Consider the following 23,895-nt stretch of genomic DNA (forward strand, 5'->3'; position numbering starts at 1 on the left):
GCCTGTTCTGGCAGGAGGGTGTTCTCTGTGGTATCCCAGCTCATCGAGTGATGGTCTCAAGGGAAGACAAATGGAAACTGATGTACAATCTGCCTGGGAAAAGGCTGACCTGGAAAAAGAAAAGGCTGCCCACCAGCCTGGACTTAAGAGACAAAGCAAGTAAGACCCAGAAGCATGACCTGGCTGTAATGGAGTGGAAGAGGTGCACAGAGACATGTATCCTGGAGCTGGAAGTTGGGGTCCTGGTGACTGCTGCGGTGGGAACAAACCCCAAGGACCCTAGCTGGAAGCAAACCCAACCTGAGTGAAAAGGGGGGGGGGAGGGGATTTTGCTGGCCAGCCAAAGGTCTCTCATAGCTGGTAGCTGTGAGCCTACAGCTGGATCAGGGTCTCTTTCCCTTTTGGGGGACACAGGAGTGTCTGCCCCATAGGGGAGCCCAAAAACGAATTTTAGGTATACTGCCTCCGCCATGGTCAGTGTCCAAGTCTCTGGCAGTAAGTTCAGGAGGAGGGTGTCTTTGCACATTAGGTGGCAGCTCCCAAGGGGGTTTCTGTGATCCAACCCGTCACAACAGCCACGGGTTATAGTATACACACAGAGACAGAGAGGATACGGGCTACACACACACACACAGACAGATGCACATAATGGACAGGGGCTGCAGATACACACACGGCGGATATGGGCTGCGTACACACACACAGATGCACAAACATACACAGAGGATAGGGGCTGCATACACAGACACACACAGGACACAGTCTGCGTATATGCACACAGATGCACAAACATACACAGAGGATAGGGGCTGCGTACACAGACACACACAGGACACAGTCTGCGTATACACACGCAGATGCACAAACATACACAGAGGATAGGGGCTGCATACACAGACACACACAGGACACAGTCTGCGTATACGCACGCAGATGCACAAACATACACAGAGGATGGGGCTGCATACACAGACACACACAGGACACAGTCTGCATATGCGCACACAGATGCACACAGAGGAGGGGCTGCATGTACACCCAGATACCCGCACACACAGGATACGAGCTGTGGATGTGGGCACACACACAAGAACATAAGACTGGCCAGCCTGGGTCAGACCAAGGGTCCAGCTAGCCCAGTATCCCGTCTTCTGACAGTGGCCGGTGCCAGGTGCCCCAGAGGGAATGAACAGAACATCTAGTGATCCATCTAATCATCTAGTGATCCATCCCCTGTCGTCCAGTCCAGCTTCTGGCACTCAGAGGTTTAGGGACACCCAGAGCATGGAGTGGAGGTTGTGGCCATCTTGGCTAGCAGCCATTGGTGGACCTCCTCTCCATGAACTAGGCTAATTCTTTTTTGAACCTTTTTTTTAACTTTTTTGAAGTTAGACTTTTGGCCTTCACGACCCCCCCCCAGCAGCGAGTTCCACAGGTTGACTGCGTTGGGTGAAGAAGTCTTTCCTTCTGTTTGTTTTAAACCTGCTGCCTGTTCATTTCATTGGGTGACCCCTGGTCCTTGTGTTACGTGAAAATTCCATTTCTTTATTCACTTTCTCCCCGCCATTTTTTCATGATTTTGTGTGTGTGCGCACGGGCGTGCAGACCATAACCTCTGAGAATGAATTTCCAAATGGAGAGAACTAAACACAGCTGCTGAGGTCAAACCGCACCGTGAACGTTGTCCAGAAGACTGCCCCGATTTGTCACCACCATTAAGTCAGAATTAGCAATGCCAACACACCCCCTGTTCTGTTTGAAAAGTGTCCTTTTATCTCTTGAAAAGACTTGATCACAGTCTAGACATACATAATTGGGGAAAGAAATTTGACGGGGAGCTCTTCAGCGCAGCAGACGAAGGTCTACCCAAGTCCGGTGGCTGGAAGTTGCAGCTAAACAAATTCAGGCTAGAAATCAGGCGTGTATTTTTAACAGGGTGGGGAATGAATAATTGGAACAGCTTACCAAGGGCTGCGGTGGATTCGCCATTACTGGACATTTTAAAATCAAGATGAGCAGATCTTTTAGAAAAAATCCCCGGGAATTAATTCGGGGAAGTCCTGTGGCCTGCGTCACACAAAAGGACAGACTAGATGCTATGAATCTATTTTATGACCCTAAAACTGTTGCCTAAAAAGCATAACCCTGGTTGTGATTTTATGGGCACTTTACATGTAGGTAGATGTGGTTCCCCCTGCCTTAAAGAGCCGAGTTCGTCGCCTACGGTGGCAAAAACGTATTCCCTGAAGCCTTGTCTGTACTAAAAAGCTGTAACGTTTTCACTCGCCCAGTCTAGCTAGTCCCATTACTCTACCAGTATAACGGCCTATGCATTAGGGCTTCTGCTGGTACAAGGATATCAGTAACACCCCCCCCCCCCCCCGCTCACACAGGTACACTGATAAACTTTCAAGGGTAGAAGAAACTCAACATAGGGATTCGTAGACCAAAAGGAACAAACAGACGACTAGAGCCCTAGGCCAGAGGGACCACTGTGGTTGTCTAATCTGACCTCCTGGATAACGCAGCCAATAGAACTGCCCCGAAATAATCCCTTAAAAAAAAAAAAAAATCCCATCTTGATTTAAAAATTGCTGGTGCTCGAGACTCCACTACCACTCTGGGTAATCTCCCTCCAGTGGTGGATTCCACGGGGTTAAATATTTATGTCTTCTTCCCAGTCTGAATTTGTCTAGCTTCAACTTCCAGGCGTCAAACTGTCTTAGGCCTTTGTCTGGCAGATTGAAGAGCCCATTCGAAATGGTGTGTTCCCCACGTAACCTCGCCGTGGCTAAGTCAAATAGATTGAGCTCCTGGAGCCTATCTCAGCGGAGTTAAACGTCTAAATACCTTTGCGGCTCTGCGCCGAGTTGCGGCCACAATGTAATAGCTAAACAATAATTCAGCTGTGACTGTCAGGAGTAACAAGAGTGAATCTGTTTTATTCCCCCTTCCCCAAATGTTCTCCCTGTTCCAGGACAGGAAGCTAACCAAAGCCGAACAGCAGAGGTTTAAGGAAGAAGCAGAGATGCTAAAAGGCCTACAGCATCCGAACATCGTCCGGTTTTACGATTCCTGGGAGTCCACGGTGAAGGGGAAGAAATGCATCGTGTTGGTCACTGAGCTGATGACGTCTGGCACCTTAAAGACGTAAGTCTGTCTGTCCCCTCTCCCCGTCCCTGGTCAGACTTGGTGCAGGCATGCTGAGTTTGAATATGGTTGTCCCTTGTTCTTGTGTTCTGCGCAGGGGTAAAGAACACTTCCGCACTCACGTTCTCCGTACCAGTCCTGGTTTTACAGACCTCTGTCAACCCCCCCCTCAGTTGTCTCTTCTCTAACTGAACAGTCCCAGGCTTTGTAATCTCTCCTCATATGGTGGCCCCAAATCCTTTTTGTTGCCCTTATCTGGACCCTTTCTAATTCTAATCTGTTGTTTTTGAGATGGGGCAGCCAGAAGTGCGCACAGTATTCCAGGTGTGGGCGTGCCATGGATTTCTATAGTGGCATTATGATAGTCTCTGGTTTATTCTCTATCCCTTTCCTCGTGGTTCCTAACATTTGGTTAGCTACTTTGACTGCCGCTGCACATGGAGTGGATGTTTTCAGAGAGCTAGCCACAATCACGCCAAGATCTCTTTCGTGAGAGGCAATAGCCGATTTAGACCCCTTCCTTTTTATGTATGGTTGGGATGATTTTTTCCGTTGCTTACCGACATTGAAAATTTCATCTGCCGTGAGTCTTACTTCAGTCTGGTCTTTTTAAACCCTGCCGGAGTTCTGGCCTGGTCTACACTACAGAGTTAGATCGATGCAAGGCAGCTTATGTCGGCTAACTCCGTAAGTGTCTTTCACTCCCGCTGCCATAACTTGCCCGTGAGCGGCGTAGAGTCAAGTCTGATGTAGTTAGGTTGACGCGGAGTCAGTGTAAACGCTGCATTGCGTACGTCGGCTGTGGCCGGCTTTCAGAAGCCATCCCACGATGCCCCACACCGACAGTTCGATCGAGACAAGCGCTGTGGTGAGGACGCGCCCCGCCGACACGAGGAGCGAAGTGTCGACACGCACAAGTGATGTAATTACTGTGGCGGCTCTGGGCCGACGTGAGTTAGGCCGACTTAATTTTGTGGTGTGTAGACATGGCCTCTGTGTCCTTCAGTGTCAGCCTTCCTGAGCCAGAGTCGGCAGCGCCGATGGTTTTAGCATTATCCCTTAATGACTCTGAAGTGCAGACGATGAGTGAGCCGACGCCTGCTTGCAGAGAGACCCCCTAGGGAGTCAAACCCAGGTACCCAACAGTTATTACCGGCTTGCTGGCTAGTCCAGGCTTTGGGAAGGGTTGGCGTGAAGAAGAGAGACTTTGTCTTGGACACAGGTGGGTTTTTCCAGCGTCTTGCAGTGAGGCCCGAAGCTCGTTTCCTAGACCGAGAGCAGGTATTACCTCACTGACTTGTCTCAGCAGGCTGCTAGGAGGAGAGGGGGGTGCCCGCCCAGCGCCTTTCTCATCAATCCATGGTTCTCCCCCTGCCCAGGTACTTAAAGCGATTCAAAGTCATGAAGCCGAAGGTCCTGAGGAGCTGGTGCCGACAGATCTTGAAAGGGTTGCAGTTCCTCCACACCCGGACCCCGCCCATCATCCACCGGGACTTGAAATGCGACAACATCTTTATCACGGGACCCACGGGTTCGGTGAAGATCGGCGACCTGGGCCTGGCCACCTTGATGCGCACATCGTTTGCCAAGAGCGTCATTGGTACGTCAACGGCACACTCCCTGCTCAAGCAGCCGGCCCGGGGTGACTTGGCATGGTGGGGGGAATCATTTCCCCACTCCCTGCCTCAGTTTCCCCCTCTATAAAATGGGGATAACCACACTGACCTCCTTTCTAAATCGCTATCTGTGTGGCAGACTTTGTTCTTTGTTCCTAGCTGTATGCATCTACTGTTAGCCGTATTAAAACAGCCGCGAACCCCGTAATGTATCCCCCACGTCACGTCCGATCTCAGGTGTCCTTTTCCGAATCGTCCTGAATTACTTAGCCACCTTTCTGGCTCTTCTCCTCTGCTCGCGCTGCAGCACGCCAAAATAAAATCCTCACGGATCACCGGCAAATTCAACAAGCCTGTGTTCTTGCAACCAATTTTGGCTGGGCCAGGCTTTGAACTGGCAGTGTCTGTGGCACTCAGCTAGTTCAAAGCTTAGCTGGTGTATGTCTCCGCATGCTGTGTAGAGATCCCCTCTGAAGCGATCAGCAAGGCAGTACCTTGCACCTCTTTTGTTCCTGCTGACGGGAGCTGGAATTCAAGAAGAGCTATGTCTAGGAGGAGTTTGATGCGTGGGATGTGATGCGGCGGCTTGTCTTGCCCGACTAAAGGCTTGCAGAACCTTTTGAAAGACGTCCCTCTTTCCCTCCGCAGGCACCCCCGAGTTCATGGCCCCGGAGATGTATGAAGAGCATTACGACGAGTCGGTGGACGTGTATGCTTTCGGGATGTGCATGCTGGAAATGGCCACCTCCGAGTACCCCTACTCCGAGTGCCAGAACGCCGCCCAGATCTATCGCAAAGTCACCAGCGTAGGTGTAAATTTAACTTCCTCATTAGCAGAAACTTGTACATTGGCAGATTAGGGCGGGTAAGCCTATTACTCGGCACTAGCCTCGCGGTGCAAATCGGAGGCTAAACTTAGTCTGTTCGGAGCCGCCGGCCGAGCGGTACCCTTTCCGCGTCAGTCTCAGGGCACAACACGCCAGTGGCTTCCGAAATTGCGCACCGAACGTAACGTGCTGGGCTCGGGTTCAGTCTGTGGAAGCTGAGCGGCGTCCTTCCCTCAGCCTAAGCCCCCCAAACACTAGTCAGTGGGAAACCTTGACCCACAGGCGAGAGTGTGTGAAAAAATGGGGATCCTGATCGTAGTTGAGGTGTGTGTGTGGGGTGCCTGGCACAACGGGGTCCCCGATCTCAGTCAGGGGCCTGTGCAGCTCCCAGTGAAACAGGCCCCAAGCTTGGTCTGGGGGAAGGAGGGGCGGATCGGTGCGGTGTCCGGCACGAGGGCGCGCACACCCCCACACACACGAGAACGTGCGCACACACACACACACACACACACACACGTCACGCCTCTCCTTAATATGCATGAAAAGGTGGAAAGATGCTAACGTGACTCTGTGTTAGAAAGAGTTTTAAGCAGAGGCGTATCAAAGTTGCTTTTCTAGAACCGGGGAATGGAAGCTGCCAATTCTTTCCGTGCTTTCTGAAGCCCTGTTTACTGAACCTGTCCAGAGCAGGAGAAAATGACTTCAGCGGACAAACAGACCCAGTTAATTCTCACTAAAGTCACGCGTAATTATTGTGACAGAGGGAGGAAGGGCTGGCAAGTGTGGATGAAAGGATGAGTCAAATAGATTAGAATGGATTTGGCCCCGGTTCCACATTATATAAAGCTCGGACGTTCTGCTTAGCATTTTAAAGTAGAGGCTGGAAGTTTCAGAGTGGGATAAGGGAGTTAACAGAAGGGGCTGGCCGGATCCTACCCTCAGTGTGACGCAGCTCAGACTAGGTGACCATAATGGTCTCTTCTGGCTTTAAAGAGTTGGCAGCGATCTCCCCCTGGCTGATGCTAATTTTTAATGCATCTTCGAATCATAGACATGTCGGGCTGGAAGGGATCTTGAGAAGTCATCAAGTCCAGCCTCCTGCGCTGAGGTGGGACCAAGTAAAGCTAGACCATGCCTGATGGGTTTGTCCAGCCTGCCTTAAAAACGTCCAGCGACGCCTTTCCAGATCTGAACTACCCTTATAATGAGAGTTTTCCTAATATCTAACCTCAGTCTCCTTTGGTCACTGTCCGCTTTATAACAGCCCTTAAACGGTCTGAAGCCTGGTATCAGGTCCCCCTGAGTCGTCTTTGCTCAAGACTAAACATGTCTAATTTTTGTAACCGTTCCTCAGAGGCCAGGTTTTCTAAACCTTTGTTCATTTTTGTTGCTCTCCTCTGGCCTGTCTCCAGTTTGTCCAGGTCTTTCCTAAGGAGCGGCACCCAGAACCCCACCCAGGACTCCAGCTCGGGCACAGCAGGGCCACTTCTTGTTCATACCCCAGACCCTTTTCAGCAGCACGACCGCCCAGCCAGTTAGTCGCTGTCTCGTAGTTGTGCATTTGACTTTTCCTTCCTCAGTGACGTTCTCTGCACTTGTCTTTAGTGAATTCTCCAATTTGTCCAGGTCGTTTTGAATTCTAATCCTGCCCTCCAAACCCCTCCCAACCTGGTGTCATCTGCAGGTTTTATAAACACACCCTCCACTCTGTTATCCATGTTATTAATGACAGTATTGCATAGCCCCGGCCCTGGGGCTGACCCACGAGATACGTCCTCCAGTTTGGGAATAGCCGGGAAGTTCAAGAAGACTGAGAAAGTGCTGCTGTCCTGCCGATATTCCAGAAGGACCAGTGGGATGACCTGGGTAACTCTAGCCTGGCATCAGTCCCTGATACGGGATTCAGTCGATAAAGAATGAAAGGATCGGAATAGAATTAGTGCCGGCCCCAGGGTTTGATGGACAATGGGGCTTGTCAAAGAAAGCTGGTTTTATTCCTGCTGAGATTTATAAGGTTGGTTGATTGAGGTAGTGGCACAGATACAATATACCTTTGATTTCCCCTATGGAATCACAGTAATTGGAGCCACACTTTAACTGTCCCAGTACAGTGATTGTATTCTAGCTCGTTATTAAACCCCCGTTACTGGACTCACGGCAGGAGTAACTGGATGAAATTCTACAGCCCGTGCTTTACAGAAGGTCAGGCTAGACTATCTGATGGCCAGGCTGGGAGATGGGTCTCGCACAGTCTACAGGAGAGGTGATTTTACCTCTGTATACAGCATCGCTGAGACCGACATTGGGACGATACATGTCCCCATTTTTAAAAAGGCTGTTGAGAAATTGGAGAGGGTGCAGAAAGCCATTGGAAGGCTGGAAGAAATGCTGCACAGTCAGAGAGGGAGAGAAAGCTTAGCTCCTCGAGTGGAGAGTGCCAGGTGACTCGATTACCATGTGTGAGTGCGTGGGGAGACGAGCGTTCTTTGAGCTAGCGGAGAACAAGACCCAAGGGGCTGTGAGCTGAACCCAGACGTGTTCCAGGTGCAAATGGTGCACGTTTTACCAGTGAGGGTGACTGGCCATTGGAACAAACGGCCAAGGAGTCGTTTGCAAGAAGGTTCTGTTACCACTGGTGCGCCCGCTGCTGGGATCCTGTGTCCAAGTCTGGTGCCCACAGTTCAAGGAGGACGTGGATAAATTGGGGAGGGCTCAGAGAAGAGCCATGAGCATGACTGAAGGGTTGGAAGTGAGAGATTCAAGGAGCTGGAGCTCTTTGGCTGAACCGAGAGAAGGGGCTGGGGAGACTCGGTCACATAAGTGCCGACGTCGGGAACAAAGTTAGGAATGGCCTCGTCAGTCTGGCAGAGAAAGGTCTAACGCGATCCAGGGATCTAGGAAACTTCTGAGTGTGGACAGGACCCTTTGGGAGTGGATCATAGAAGCCCTGCTCCCAGCTCGCTGGCTCAAAGGAAGGGGCTGGTGCCGCTCGGCACACCATAACAATTCCCTTCTCTTCCAGGGCATCAAACCCGCCAGCTTCAACAAGGTGACCGACCCGGAGGTGAAAGAGATCATCGAGGGCTGCATCCGGCAGAACAAATCCGAAAGGTGCGTCCCCCTGCGAGGCACTGGCTCAGAGATCCCCGGCGCCAACGGGATGGCGTTGGCCGCAGCCTCCGAGTCCGATTCGGGAAGTTCCCAGGACTCGAGCATGGGCTCGAAGCAAAGCGTGTGCGTTCCAGAGTCAGCGGCCAAGCAGCTGCCATGCTGTGCGTGGGGGGCCATCAGGCTCTTTGAAATAAAGTTAAAAAGGAAAAGCTGCGGGATCTCCCGACCACAATGGCAGTGCTGTGTAGAGACGTCTGGATTCTATTACCTGCACCTGGTGTGGGGGGGCCGTGGTTAGAGCCAGCTGGGGGGCTGGGAGCCAGGACTCCTGGGTTCTCTCCCCGCTCTGGGAGGGGGCTGGGGGCTGGTGGTTAGAGCAGGGGGGCTGGGTGCCAGGACTCCTGGGTTCTCTCCCCGCTCTGGGAGGGGGATGGGGGCTGGTGGTTAGAGCAGGGGGGCTGGGTGCCAGGACTCCTGGGTTCTCTCCCCGCTCGGGGAGGGGAGGGGGGCTGGAGGTTAGAGCAGGGGGGCTGGGAGCCAGGACTCCTGGGTTCTCTCCCCGCTCTGGGAGGGGAGTGGGGGCTGCTGGGTTAGAGCAGGGGGACTGGGAGCCAGGACTCCTGGGTTCTCTCCCCGCTCTGGGAGGGGAGTGGGGGCTGGTGGGTTAGAGCAGGGGGGCTGGGAGCCAGGACTCCTGGGTTCTCTCCCCGCTCTGGGAGGGGAGTGGGGGCTGGTGGGTTAGAGCAGGGGGGGCTGGGAGCCAGGACTCCTGGGTTCTCTCCCCGCTCTGGGAGGGGGCTGGGGGCTGGTGGTTAGAGCAGGGGGGCTGGGTGCCAGGACTCCTGGGTTCTCTCCCCGCTCTGGGAGGGGGATGGGGGCTGGTGATTAGAGCAGGGGGGCTGGGTGCCAGGACTCCTGGGTTCTCTCCCCGCTCGGGGAGGGGAGGGGGGCTGGTGGTTAGAGCAGGGGGGCTGGGAGCCAGGACTCCTGGGTTCTCTCCCCGCTCTGGGAGGGGAGTGGGGGCTGGTGGGTTAGAGCAGGGGGACTGGGAGCCAGGACTCCTGGGTTCTCTCCCCGCTCTGGGAGGGGAGTGGGGGCTGGTGGGTTAGAGCAGGGGGGCTGGGAGCCAGGACTCCTGGGTTCTCTCCCCGCTCTGGGAGGGGAGTGGGGGCTGGTGGGTTAGAGCAGGGGGGGCTGGGAGCCAGGACTCCTGGGTTCTCTCCCCGCTCTGGGAGGGGAGTGGGTCTGGTGGGTTAGAGCAGGGGGGCTGGGAGCCAGGACTCCTGGGTTCTCTCCCCGCTCTGGGAGGGGAGTGGGGGCTGGTGGGTTAGAGCAGGGGGGCTGGGAGCCAGGACTCCTGGGTTCTCTCCCCGCTCTGGGAGGGGAGTGGGGGCTGGTGGGTTAGAGCAGGGGGGCTGGGAGCCAGGACTCCTGGGTTCTCTCCCCGCTCTGGGAGGGGAGTGGGGGCTGGTGGGTTAGAGCAGGGGGGCTGGGAGCCAGGACTCCTGGGTTCTCTCCCCGCTCTGGGAGGGGAGTGGGGGCTGGTGGGTTAGAGCAGGGGGGCTGGGAGCCCGGACTCCTGGGTTCTCTCCCCACTCTGGGAGGGGAGTGGGGGCTGGTGGGTTAGAGCAGGGGGGCTGGGAGCCAGGACTCCTGGGTCCTGTTCCTGGTTCTGCTGGTGATTTGCTCTGTGACCCTGAGGCAGATCACTCGAGCGCTGTGGCTCCAGTTTAGCAAAGCCTCTGAGGCCGCACTCAGACCCCCCCTCCCACCCCCCCCGTTGGCCGAGTGGTTCTGTGCTTTACCCGGGTGCCAGGCTTGGGGCAGGGACAGACAGGGGTGGAGCGTCTGTAACTCGTGGCCCCAAAGAGGCTAGAAATGGTGTGGTTGAGGGGGTCACCGACCAGGTGGTCAATATCCTGTTGGCGATGGGCCCCTAATCCACCCGCCCCTCCCCCCCACCTCTCACCACCAGGTTGTCCATCAAAGACCTTTTGAACCACGCCTTCTTCGCGGAGGACACGGGGCTGCGGGTGGAGCTGGCGGAGGACGATGACGGGCTGAGCTCTTCTTTGGCCTTGAGGCTTTGGGTGGAAGACCCCAAGAAGCTGAAGGGGAAGCACAAGGACAACGAAGCCATCGAGTTCAGTTTCAACCTGGAGTCGGACGTCCCCGAGGAAGTGGCGTGCGAGATGGTGAGCACGTCGCACGGACTGTGCCGCTGCCTCTCCTCCCTCCCTTCGGCTGCGTGGGAGCTCGTCGGGGCAGGGGTTGTCTCTGTGTTCGCACAGTTGGGCTGGAGGGGATCCAGCCGCTTTTTGAGTTCCCGTAAATAACTCAGAAGGCCTGGAGGCGTTACCGTTGTTCGGCTCCGCTTGTATTTTCCATGACGAAGCCGTGTCTCGCCTGTCCCTCCTGGGCGACTCCGGGGAGGATGGAGATCGAGCCGGGCTCGGGCCATCGGGGATGTGTAGGAAACCCGACTGGTTGAGAAGTCGGAACCTTTTTTTTTAAATTCAAACTGTTTGAAACTTTATTAACGTCTCTCTAGTGCCGACACCGGCAATCGCCGCTGTCTCTGGCCATGTCTGCTGAGGCAAAGCCCCCTGGGATTGGCTTGGAATGGTAGAGAAACTCGCGCGAAGCCACAAGCAGTCGACGCGCTCAGCCAGTGGCTGTCTGCGTGGAGTCCTGGTGGGCCATGCGGGGTCTCACTGGGGAGCGGCTCTGTCTCTAAGCCAGCTCAGGCTGGGGACGTCTCCTAGGTCTTTGCCTCTCCAAGAGATGCAGAGCGTCCAAGGGCTGGGTATCCGTGTACCCGGCACTGGGAATTGGCTTTAATCACCCTCCTAGTGAATCCCGGTTCAGGAGGATCACGAACACAAAGGTACATAGACCGCTTGTCGATACAATACCCTACGAATATGCCCTACCGCCCGGCACTTGGGGATCGATTCGGACTTCCACTCCTCCAACGCCTTGTGTCTGTCACAGGTGTAACGTGGTGTGAATTTAAACCCACTCCGGGCATGCCTACGCTGCCATGAGTATCAAAGCTAGCTCAGGTATGCGGCAGCCAAGACATACGCTTAGTTAAACTGAAACAGGAGAATCCACCCCGAAGACTGCTCCGGCTACAGACTGGGTGTTGGGGTTTTTTAGGTCACTTGGGAAGAGGTTTAAACTCAGCCAAAATAAGAGCGCTTTCCCTTAACCAACTGGCTGAATGTGTGTCGACAAGGCCTCTGTTAAAGATGGCGCTGCCAACCCCAAAGGTTCTGAAATTATAAATTAGGCCTCCCCCCAAAATCGTGAGACGTGGCTTGAAAAATCTCTTTTGAAATGTGTGTGTGGTCTTGGTATTTGTTTTCTAGCTTTTGAGCCTTTAGAAGGTCCCGTTTGCAAGATTTTCTCCTCAGTCCCGAGGGCTAGCAAGTTTTCCTTGTAAAAAGAGAGGTGACATTCTCCCCCAAATCACATGACTCCGGCAGCTGGGTCTTTATGAAGAAACATCGAGGTGAAATCCTGGTTTTGTCAGGGGTCCAATATCATGAGAGTCACCAATGCCTCTTACCTGAGGACGGGGAGAGTGGTTGATCCACATCTCTGAGCACTCCAAGGAGTCCTCCAGTAAAAGGGTGGGGCGCTAAGAGCTGTGTGCTTTTCCGAGAGAGGCTTTCACGGGGTATCCGGAGAGCAGGCGCGATTCCTCGTCTTTCCCATCTTGACCCCCCTTCTGCAGGTGAAATCCGGATTCTTCCATGAAAGCGACTCCAAAGCGGTGGCCAAGTCCATCCGGGACCGTGTGGCCCTGATCAAGAAGACCCGAGAGCGGCGGCAAGCCAGCTGCCTGGAGGAACAGCGGGAGGCCCAGTGCAAGGCAGCCGGTGGGGCCCTGCTGCCCCAGGGCGTCTCGCTGACCGGCCCGGCCCAGGCGGCGGGCGCCGAGTGGGAGGAGACGGAGGTGGACCAGCACGTCCGGCAGCAGCTGCTGCAGCAGACTCAGCACCAGTCTTCCTTGGCGGGTACGTGGCGCGACAGGGGTAGCTAGTCAATTTCACCAGCCCCCCGCCCCCTTTAGTCTCCTTGGGAGAGACCGAAACGTCACCCACTCGCCTGCTCTGGAAGGGAATCCATTCGCTGAGACGTGCCCCGATGATCCCATGCTGCAGGGCGACCCCACGTCCCTGCCTCCCCTGTCCCACGTCTGGCCACCCTGAGCCTGGGAGCCAGACCTGCCAACCGGGCAGCTGCAAAGAGCCCCCCCGGCCCCTCAGTCCGGTGTCCCGTCTCCAGCTGAGGCCCAGCCCTGATGCTTTGGGGGAAGGTGAAAAAACCACCCTCAGAACACAGCTGCCTCCCCCTTTGAGCCAGCGCAGGCCGTGCTGGGGCCGTGTTCACGCTACGGGGCGCCCTGGTTTAGGGGTAGCCCCGGCCTGAGGTAGAGGAGGCAGAGGTTGCGGACTCAGAAAGGCCCTTGGGGTGATTTGTAGTCCCAGGTGGAGCTAACTCCTGGCCCAGACTCTCGGCGATACCGAGGCAGAAGGGGTGTCAGCGTCTCTTCCCACCTCCTGATGACGGCGCGCTCCACGCCCCCCTATGCTGTGACTTGGCCCCCACGCCGCCGCGGTCCCGCCCCCTCCTCGGGGTGGCAGGGAGGTGTTTCGGAGGGGCGAGGGTTGGGGCAGTTGGTGGCTCTTGGAGTCCCTGCAGACTGGTGATAATTGCCCTGGTTTTTCCGAGCAGCCATTGTTTACTGTCATGCTGAGCAGCCTGATGTGAGTCTGTAGGCAGTGTGGCCTAGTGGATAGTGCACTGCCCGGGGCCCCAGGACACCCGGCTTCTAGTCCCTGCCGGTCTCAGTGGCATGGTTTCCCTGCTCCGTAAAGCACTTGGAGACGCGTGCTAGACAGGAACTTGGTGGTGTTGGTGAGGAGGACGTAGGTCTGGAGCGGGACCTAGTGAGTCTTTGGTTCCCGTGTCCTCCCCTGCCCTGTTTGCACCTGCTAGGAAAGGCCACGCCTGCCCATGCTCTGAGTGGCTGACAGGGCTCTCCTGCCTTCCCATACAGCTGAGAGCCTGTCGGAGAAGAGCGTCGGGTCGGTGATTCTATCGGATGCCCCCAGACAGCACAGCCTGACCTACTCGGAGCAGGCGATGGGCGGCCCCCTGCAGGCCTCCATCCTCCCACCGGTGGAATCCAGCCTTCAGGGACATCTCTACCCGTCACAGCCGCTGATGGGACACTATCAGCAGATTGCCGGGGTAAGGCGCCGCCTCGGATCACCAGCCGTCGTCCTAGGGTCAGTGACAGCAAGGGCGTCCTTAGCCACGCGCAGCGCGTAGGCCACAGAACGGTGTCTCCAGCACCCGGATTGTCCCACACCCCAAAAACCCTGCCGATCTGACCCCTGGGGAAATCCCCTCCCTCCCCCGAATCTGCTGACCCTGAGCAAGGCCCACGGGCCAGGCCGTTAAAGGTATGTCTATCCAGCCCGCTGCAGCGAATCCCAGAGCAAGGGTTGGCAGCCTTGGGCTGGTGCTGCGGCGTTACAGATCACAGTGTAGACGGCCCTGCTTGGGCTCTGAGACCCACTCGCTTTGCCAGGTTTCGGAGCCCGAGTGGGAACGTCTACACTGCTGTTCTCGGCGCTGGCTCACTGGGACTCGGGCTCTGACCCACCCTCCTAGCAGGGTCCTAGGATCCGGCTCCTGAGTCGTGAGGGGCCACGAGGGGGGAACGTAGGGGACAGGGTTGGGGGTGTTGGGGAGTGGGTCAGAGTTGGGGGCGTTGCAGGGGGCAGGGTTGGAGGTTAACCATTATCTTTGGTGCGAGGTATCCCCGGCTCGTTACTGAATCGCCTCCCTCGAGTTCAGAACCACACTGTGTCCTGGGGGGCAGGGCGGCAGGGACTCCTACGCCGTGTCTGCACCAAACCCAGGCTCTGAGCCCGGGCTGAGCTCAAGCCCCACTTCCATCCACACACAAATCAGTCTGGCTCGGGTCAGCGAATGCTCAGGGCCTGGGCCATAGGGCCCTGCCAGTGGGGTGGGTCAGGCCCGTGGCCCGGATCCAAGCCCTGTCCTTCAGCCCTGTGAACGCAGCTCAGAAGGTCTGCGTAGCCGGTGCATTCGCTCAGCTGCGAGACACAGATCCAGCAATTGTAAACCTGGGCTAAAAGAGGAGCCAAGCGTCTAAAGAGACCCGGCTAGGAGGGTGCAGCAGATCCGAGCTGGGGAGAGCACAGGTGGGGTCCGGAGGTGCTTTGTCATTAACGAGCTTCTTTATTCGTCGCCATCGTTAATTAAGCAGGTGCAGCAGCAGAACCTGGGCCACCCGCGGATCTTACCCCCAGCTCTACCCACCCACAGCTTAGCTCCGCCGGCAGCTCCCCAGCCCCAGGTCTCGCCTGTTGCGGTCCCGCAGCTCACGCAGATGATGGTACGTCTGTTGTGCTGTGTGCGGCGCGGCTGACACACAAGGGGTGGCTGGGGCAGGCGGGGAAAGCACTGAACAGGGATGTGTGACTTCCAGGGTCAAATCCTTCCTGGTTCAGGGACTTGAATCTGGGATCCCACATTCTAGGTGATTCCCTGACCATGGGGCTGCTGGCTCTTGTGGGGTGGGACTCTGTCTGGCCCCGACGGTCCTTCCCCTCGGAAAGTTTGAGTTTCTCTGAATCTGGCAAAGTTTGCAGGGAAATTCCTGACCGGCCCAGCACCAACCTGCTTCCATCCTGATTAGCCAAGATCGGAGCCTCCGGGGCGCTGGACCAAAAGCAACTTATTTTGGGGGAATATAATTGGCCCAAGGGCTGGACACACGTTGGAGGATCCGCGCAAGGGGATCCAAAGAGAGAGCCCCGTTACTACGAGGGATCTGAGGCATTTGAACAGGGCTCTGTTGAATCCAGTTTCTGGGCAGCCCCAGGCAGCCGTTCCTTTCCCCAGGTTTCCGGCTGGGGGCCTGAGCCGTTTGCTTTTGTAAACTGAAGATGTTGAACCAGACAATATCTGTCAGAAGGGTTCCTGTCCCCACATACCTTGATATTGCCTGTGTCACTCCCAGAATGCATTGGCTTTCCCAGAGTGCCTTGCTCTCCTCATGCCCGCCGATGAGTTCTAGATAAGAACTAGCTACGTTCATGGAGGATCGGTCCACCAATGGCTACTAGCCAGGCTGGGCAGGGACGGTGTCTCTAGCCTCTGTTTGCCAGGAGCTGGGAATGGGCGACAGGGGATGAATCACTTGGTGATTCCCTGTTCTGTTCATTCCCTCTGGGGCACCTGGCATTGGCCACTGTTGGAAGACTGGGCTAGATGGACCTTTGGACTGACCCAGTGTGGCCGTCGCGCATGTCTCACCCCCAGAATGCATTGCTGCTGGAGACGCTCTGGGAATGCCTCCTACTGCTCTATGGGGTATCCGCTCAGATTGTTTTTCCCAGAATGCATTCGTGCGTACGTGGGCAGAGCCTAGATTTTTTTGGGCTGGGGCTGGGGTGTGACTAGTTTGTGTTTCCGCACCTGTAACCCCTGTGCTTTCTTTGCCCCCAGCACCTCGAGTCGCAGCTGCCCTACGGGGCCGAGGGGCAGGCGCTGGAGCCGTCGGTCATGGCGGCGCCCCAGGCCATCCTGGCAGCTGCCTCTCCCCAGGCCATGCCGGGGGCCAGTGCCCAGCTGGACTCCACCACCAGGACCGGGAGTCAGACGGCCACCGCCGCTGCAGCCGAGGTCGACCCGGCGTCTGGCTTCCTGACCCTCGCTCACAGCCTGGCACCGCAGAACCAGCCCTCGGCCCAGTTTGTTGGGAATGTGCAGGGGATGGCCCAACTCCTGCCGGCTTCCTTGGCTGGGCAGCCAGGGGCACCCATGCAGCAGCTCCAGCAGGTTCCTGCCAGGCAGCCGCCCCAGCAAATTCCTCAGCAAACTGTACCCACACAGCAGATCCCAGCCATGCAGCAAATTCCTCAACAGACTACACGGATGCAGCAGGTTCCTGGCATGCAGCAGTCCCAGCAGGTGGTGTCTATGCAGCAACCGCAGCAAATTCCTCAACAGACTACACCGATGCAGCAGGTTCCTGCCATGCAGCAGCCGCAGCAGGTTGCATCGATGCAGCAACCCCAGCCGGTTGCACCCATGCAGCAGCCCCAGCAGGTTCCCGCCATGCAACAGCCACAGCAGGTGCTGCCCATGCAGCAGCTGCAGCAAATTCCTCAACAGACAGTGACCATGCAGCAGGTTCCTGGCATGCAGCAGCCGCAGCAGGTTGCACCGATGCAGCAACCCCAGCCGGTTGCGCCCATGCAGCACCCCCAGCAGATTCCCGCCATGCAACAGCCACAGCAGGTGGTGCCCATGCAGCAGGCGCAGCAAATTCCTCAACAGACGGTGCCCATGCAGCAGGTTCCTGCCATGCAGCAACCCCAGCAGGTGGTGTCCATGCAGCAACCGCAGCAAATTCCTCAACAGACTACACCGATGCAGCAGGTTCCCGGCATGCAGCAGTCCCAGCAGGTGGTGCCCATGCAGCAGCCGCAGCAAATTCCTCAACAGACGGTGCCCATGCAGCAGGTTCCCGCCATGCAGCAACCCCAGCAGGTGGTGCCCATGCAGCAGCCGCAGCAAATTCCTCAACAGACGGTGCCCATGCAGCAGGTTCCCGCCATGCAGCAACCCCAGCAGGTTCCCGCCATGCAGCCGCCCCAGCAGTATGCCGTAATTCAGCCAGACTCCTTACTGCAGCCTTCCCTGGCCCAGCCAGCGCAGCCCATGCGGCTGCAGCCGCCGCAGTTTGTGCTGCACGGGGGTGCCCTAGAGCAGACGCAGGGGCTACTGGCGCAGGAGCCGGAGCAGCAGGTGGAAAGTGTGTGTCCTGTCCCGGCCCCGGAGCAGCTGGCGTACCCGCTGCAGGCCCCTTACGCTGACCAGCCAGCAGAGCCGGTGGTGTACGCGTACCCGGAGCCGCCGGGGTACCCCCTCTACCCGGGGCAGCCTCCGTTCCGGGGGGAGCCGGTGGCGTTTCTGAGCCAGCTGGCAGATCTGCAGCAGCCAGCCTTCGCGCCGTCTCCCGGGGCGCTGAGCCAGGAGGCCAGCAGCGAGCAGATGCCCCCGGCGCTCTGCCAGCAGGACGGCAGTGGCTTGGGGCACGCCCTGGCACAAGGGCCGGGCGATGGGCCACAAGCAGCGCTGCCGCCGGTCCCGTTCCTCCCGCCGCAGCCCTCGGCTTTCGCACCTCCCCCGATGCAGCCGGCTCCTCTCCAGCCACAGCCGCTCCTGGCCACGGTCCCCGCCTTGCTCCAGACCCTGTCGCCCAGGCCGGAGCAGCTGCAGCCGCCCTCCTCGGAACAAGCCTCTGGAGCGCAGCAGCCAGCGGTGCAGATCCCCGAGCAGCCAGCCTACGTCCTGTTAGCGGCAGAGTCGGGGGCGTCCCAGAGTCCGGTGGCCAGCCCTCTGCTCACCGCCTCCCCGCAGCCCGCCCTGAGCCCCCAGCCGCACCAACAGCACAGGCCGGGGCTGGAGCAGGTATGTGAGCTGGCCTCAGCCTGGGCTGGGAACTCTGGGGGCGAGCCGCAGAGAGCGCTTCCCTGGGGCTGGGTGATGGTAAGAGGTGACGTGGTCACAGGCTACAGGTGTCAGCGGGAGGAACAGATATTTAATAATGGGCTCTTCGGGGTAGCAAAGAAAGGTCTCACTGCTGTCCGTCGAACTAGACGGACTCAGACGAGCAATAAGGCGCACGATTTTAACGGGTGCGTGTAATTAACCATTGGACGCTTACCAAGGGTCATGGTGGACTCTGGCCTGGGTTATACAGGAGCTCAGTGGTCCCTTCTGGCCTTGGGATCTCTGAACTCCTGGGCCAGTGTGAAGAAGCAAGGCTGAGAGCTTGCGAGCAGTCCCTGCTGTGTCCGACGGCTCGTCGACACGGGGAAGTGCCATGGTAATTCCACCATTGGAATCACGGAAGCCTTTTTCCAGCTGAGATTTTGCCAGTCAGTTTCCTGCCCTAGACAAGCCCGAAGATTGACTCCGAAAGCCTCCTCCCTCGCGGACGACCCTTTCTGAGTTTTCATCCAGGCTCCAGGTTTAGCCACTGTCCCGGAGAATGGTTCCTCGTGGGGTCATCCTCTGAAAGTGGGGTCCCTCCCGTGCTCAACCCTGGGTCACCCTTTCACCCCTCCACGCTTCCTCTGCCTGGGAATAGCTGGCGAGCCCGACTGCTTTGCCTAGCCCAGTTTGGAAGGCTCTGCAGCTTGCCGGTTTGCCTCCCTCGCAACGGCTTGTTTTGAAAACCCGCCGAACTCGTACCTACCCGGCAGCGTTCAGTAACCTGAATTTCTAGCCTTGTAAGAGCCTGGCAATTGCCTCTCGTTCTCCCGCGCCCCGTCTGTGATGCTGCTCCTCTGCTCCGAAGCCAAATTCGGTCCCCCCTGAGTTCTGATTTCCAGCCTGACTCGATCCCTGAGTCCTTGTGCCGGCACTGCCCTTTCTTTAGCTCTGTCTTATGTTCGTCTGGCCTTTGTCCAGCCACTGTTCCGTTTCTCCTCTACCACCCCCTCTCGTAGCCGGGATAGCCCCATGTCCCTGGAGAAGGACCGACATTCCCTTCTTTCACAACTCTGTTTCCTGGCAGGTTTCCCAGCCTGCCTCGGGGCTGGAGCCCCAGATCGCTGCTCCAAAGCCAGACTTCCCGCAAGGGTGAGTCTCCGTCCTCGTTAATTCGAGAGCATGGGAACGAGGGGGTGGCGGGGGGAAAGGAATTGAGCCCGGTGCAAAATCCAATCTGTCTGCCCATGTGCTGTGCCTCTCGGGGGGGGGAGCACACCTGAGTGGCAGTTCACAGCCCCGACAGTCGGCCGGCCGGCCTGCCAGCTGGAGGACCGCTGGGTCGGTGCCCCAGAAACCTCAGTAAACGGATCCCCTTGGATTTATTTCTCGCAGCTCACGTCCCACACAGTCCTGTCTCTTTCCCGCTGCTTGTCTAACCCCTGTGGGGCGGCTGAGCCTCTCGGCCTGCGGAACTCCTTGACACAAGACTCCAGGAGAGGCTATGACAGGAAACACCAAATCAACACTCAAGACTTTGGGCAGGGAACTAAATGCGTCAGCCTGTCTCTTCCCCTGGGGGCAGATTGACTGATCCAGTATGCCACAGCGAGTCCCGTTCCGAGAGCTCATCCATTCACGCTTTTCTTCTCTCCCTGCTCTGCTCCCAGGCTAAATCCCGAGCTGGCCGCTCTGAAGGAAAGCTCCAACGCACACGAGCCCACGAGCGGCAACGGCAAACAAGACAGAAGTAAACAGAGGCGGGCGTCCTGCCCCCGGCCGGACAAAGGGACCAAATTCCAGCTCACAGTCCTGCAGGTTGGTAGCGGCGAGGGGGGAATTCAGCCTGTGGCTTAGGCCAGCTGACCTTTCACCGCGGGAAGGGATTCCACCCCAGGCGGAGATCCGACATTCCTCAGCCCCGTGTTCTCATGGGCCGCCTAGTTCCTCCAAGCTTCTCTGCGTGGAGAAATTGACCTGATCACAGTCCAGAAGTATCTAGGTGGGGCACAAATATTGACTATTGGGCTCCTCAGTCTAAATTCCGACAGGAAATAAGGCGCCTGGGAGGTGACCGCTAGGACATCTCACCGAGAGGTGTGGGGGAGTCTCGCTCGCGGGCGATTCCTATCAATCGAGATGGGCTGTTTTTCGAAAGGCTCTGTGTTAGCCAGGGGGTCGGGCCAGACGATCACAACGCTCCCTTCTGACCTTGGGATGTGTGAATCTGTGTGTTTTGAAAGCAGGTTCCTAAGTCACTTCGGTGCTTTTGAATTTTTGACTCCCCAGGTTTTGTCCCGAGTTTGCTACGGCTGGGTTTTTTTGGGGGGTCGGGGGTGATTTGGGAGCTGGGAAGTCGCTTTCCTCTGCGAGGGGGGGCAGGGCAGGCTCACCTTCCTGAGATCACCCAGCCACAGCTCACCTTATCAGTTCCCTGCTGTCGCTTGGGCCTTGCCATTCTCGTGCTCATAACAGTGTAGTCTCCCGAGGGCTGAAATGGGTCCGTCTGATTGATGCTGGTCTCCCTGGGACTGGCCTGGCGTGACGGTGCCCACGCTCAGGAGGCTGGCCGTGGAGTTAAGCAGGACTTAACGTCACGTGTGCTCGTCCTTCAAAGCCCCGTCAGGCTGTAGGACTCCATGTCCGCTCTCGGACTTTCCGACGGCTGTCTTGGGGCCTGATCCACAGCCGTTGAAATCTACGAGGGGCTTGCTTTGGCTCAGGGGAGGGACTGAAGGCCACCAGGTAGATCGGAGTCCCGAAGTCGGTCTTAAAAGCCGAATGTTCCTCCCCTCGCTCCCCGAGATTCCCTTAGCCTGCCCCACCCCCCCAGGAATCGGGTCCCCCCACAAAACGCTGGCGTTCTGCTCACGTCCCCAGGTGTCCACGGCTGGGGATAACATGGTCGAGTGCCAGCTGGAGACCCACAACAACAAGATGGTCACCTTCAAGTTTGATGCCGATGGAGACGCGCCCGAGGATATTGCTGATTACATGGTGAGTTTCCCCAGCTGCAGCCCTGCTTGCTGGGACCCTCTCCTGGGGAGCAGCGACTCTGGGAAACATTCGGGGCTCGTGGGGGAGAATCAGCCGAACACGAGGTGCCAGGGCGATGCCGGGGCCAAAAGGGCTAATGCGATCCTGGGCGGCATAAACCGGGGAATCTCGAATTGGAGCAGAGAGGTTCTTTTACCCCTGGATTTGGCCCTGGTGCGACCGCTGCTGGAATCCTGCATCCAGTTCTGGTGCCCACTGTGACGGGTTGGACCCCCCTTCTGGGATGCCACCTGATATATTGGGGTTCCACTGAGCCCGCCCGAATCAGCTAGGGGATTTCCCAGCACTCAAGTACAGCTCCCCTCTGGAGAGTACCCCCAAGATAATACTGTCTTGTACTGTAGAGAAAGATCTGCACAGCGCGAGCTCATAAAAATTCGCCCCCTCCCTCGATGTGGAGAGAGAGACGCACAGCTTCTTCCCCCCCGCCCCCCGCCGTGAATTGCACAAACCGGGTTTTGAAATAAACAGGAAATAAATGTATTGACTACAGGGATAGCAAACAGAACAAAGCAGATTACTGAGCAAATAGAACAAAGCACGCAAGCTAAGCTTAGTACACTCAAAAGAAACAGGTTACAAAATGTAATTCCCTACTCTAAATGTTGACTTAGCAGGATGCAGCGTTTCTGTAGCTTGGAGTTCCAGGTATTCCCTTTACAGACTAGACTCCGGTCTCAGTCTGGACTCAGCCCTGGCCTTTCCTTCAGCTTAGTTCCTTTGTCTCTTGAATGACTGTGGAAAGTAACTGTTCTTGGGCAGGAAGGCAGCGAGGGGAGAGCGCTGATGACCTTGCCTCCCAGCCTTGAATAGAATTTTGCACAAGGCGGGTACCTTCTGTTTCCCACGCTTGACCTCCCCCTCCTTTTAGAGGAAAATCACTAGACGTTAAGATGGTGTTTAGTACCAGGTGACAGGACCACCTGACCTAGGAGTGTCACAGCAACAGAGATTAGTATCTTCAAAGTCTTATTGTTTCTTCCTACTGGCCCATCAAGGCTGATGGCCGGTTGTCTGGTGGGTGTCTCCCACGCACGGCACGTGCACAGCACGGCAGTCAGGCAGCCTTCGGCGGCGCGCCTGCGGGTGGTCCACTGGTAACGCGGATTCGGCGGCATAGCTGCGGGAGGTCCGCCGGTCCCGCGCCTTCGGCGTACCCGCCACCGAATTGCCGCCGAAACCGCGGGACCGGCGGACCTCCCGCAGGCATGCTGCCGAAGGCAGCCTGACTGCCGTCCTCACGGCAACCGGCACGCCGCCCCCCGCGGCGTGCCGCCCCAGGCACGTGCTTGGTATGCTGATGCCTGGAGCTGCCCCTGCTCCCACGTACACACACACCCTAACTTTAGATACGGAAATGATACAGACATACAAATTGGATAATCACCTTCAGTACATCGTAACCTTTCCAATGATGCCTTACATGAGCCATCCTGCATAAAACACATCTTAGTTATGCCCGATTCGTATCACAAGCGTATTTCTCTAAAGAATACGGAGCGTCACACCTGCACTTGAAGGTGAATGTGGATAGTCGAGGGTAGGGGGGTCAGAGACGAGCCCTGAGAATGATTCAGGGGTTAGAAAACCTGACTGCAGCTGCTCCATCTGTTTAGCTTTAGAGAAGGTGCCGGGGTGACTTGATCCCGCTCTGTATGGATCCACCTGGGGAACAAATATTAATAACGGGCTCCTTCACCTAGCAGAGAACGCTCTGAGACAGCCCAATGGCAGAGGCTGCAGGTAGACACATTCAGACTGGAAATAACAGTGGGGGAAATGTAACCATCAGAACAGTGGCGGATTCTCCATCCCTGACAATCTTCCAGGCAAGATGGGATGTTTGCCGAAAAGATCTGCTCTGGTTGAAGCAGGAATGATCTCGGCGCAGTTCTCGGGATGCAGGAGGTTCAGACTGGATAGTCGCAATGGTCCCTTCCGGCCAGGGAAACCACGAATTTTCCTTCCACGCAGACACCCGTACCCCTTGGACTTCCTTTGTGAACGTCTTCCCACCATCCTGGGCAGCTTAGAGATTGGTCTAGCGCGTTGTGCCGCGGTGCCTGTGAGCTTTGAGGGTCTCACCTGGGCTCTGTGTCACACCTGGGCTGATTTTCCAAGGTGGAGAGTAGATGATCTCGGGAGCGGGTGATGAGGGCCCCACCCTAGGGCCTGGGAGCTGACGGTTCGGTTCGCTAGGGCTTGGTTTCACTACATCTCGCTGATTGTTTTGGCCCGTTCCAAAAAAGCAGGTCAGGACGAATCTGAAAATTACGAAAAATGTCAGCGAATCGACAACATCAGTTTGGGGCGTTGTTAAAGGGCTAGATTCACAAAATTGGGGTGTGCGGGGGGTAGTCGTTGGACTCTGTGGATTCTAGGCAGGTCTTCCATGGTGCTTTGCCTCGCTGTTGGGCTCTGTGCATTCTGGGACTTCTCTTGCTGTGCATTGTGGGACCCTGGAGTTCTGAGAGTTGGGAGTCAAACCTACAAATTCCCACGATTCCTCACCTGCCACGTCAGGGCTGTTCCCTTTTTTGGGCGAGCCAGCACTTTTTCAAACGGCTGTCAGATGGCATTGC

General features: G+C 56.8%; 1 protein-coding gene across 1 annotated transcript in view; it reads left to right on the forward strand.

The window, feature by feature from the left end:
• Positions 1 to 1,854: 1,854 nt before the first annotated feature.
• Positions 1,855 to 23,895, forward strand: part of WNK3 (WNK lysine deficient protein kinase 3) — a gene marked incomplete at its 5' end in the record, with an annotated part of 32,620 nt that continues 10,579 nt past the window's right edge. Inside the window, 15 exons of the mRNA XM_065423086.1 lie at positions 1,855 to 1,906; positions 2,978 to 3,150; positions 4,530 to 4,750; positions 5,415 to 5,572; positions 8,616 to 8,704; positions 10,680 to 10,899; positions 12,447 to 12,729; positions 13,776 to 13,969; positions 15,018 to 15,146; positions 16,262 to 16,810; positions 16,931 to 17,140; positions 17,225 to 18,232; positions 19,344 to 19,408; positions 19,927 to 20,074; positions 21,137 to 21,253. Coding sequence (XP_065279158.1) covers positions 1,855 to 1,906; positions 2,978 to 3,150; positions 4,530 to 4,750; positions 5,415 to 5,572; positions 8,616 to 8,704; positions 10,680 to 10,899; positions 12,447 to 12,729; positions 13,776 to 13,969; positions 15,018 to 15,146; positions 16,262 to 16,810; positions 16,931 to 17,140; positions 17,225 to 18,232; positions 19,344 to 19,408; positions 19,927 to 20,074; positions 21,137 to 21,253 — 3,616 coding nt within the window. The remainder of the gene's footprint in view (positions 1,907 to 2,977; positions 3,151 to 4,529; positions 4,751 to 5,414; positions 5,573 to 8,615; positions 8,705 to 10,679; positions 10,900 to 12,446; positions 12,730 to 13,775; positions 13,970 to 15,017; positions 15,147 to 16,261; positions 16,811 to 16,930; positions 17,141 to 17,224; positions 18,233 to 19,343; positions 19,409 to 19,926; positions 20,075 to 21,136; positions 21,254 to 23,895) is intronic.

Source organism: Emys orbicularis, assembly GCF_028017835.1.
Source record: "Emys orbicularis isolate rEmyOrb1 chromosome 21 unlocalized genomic scaffold, rEmyOrb1.hap1 SUPER_21_unloc_2, whole genome shotgun sequence".
In the NCBI taxonomy this organism is placed as follows: domain Eukaryota; kingdom Metazoa; phylum Chordata; order Testudines; family Emydidae; genus Emys; species Emys orbicularis.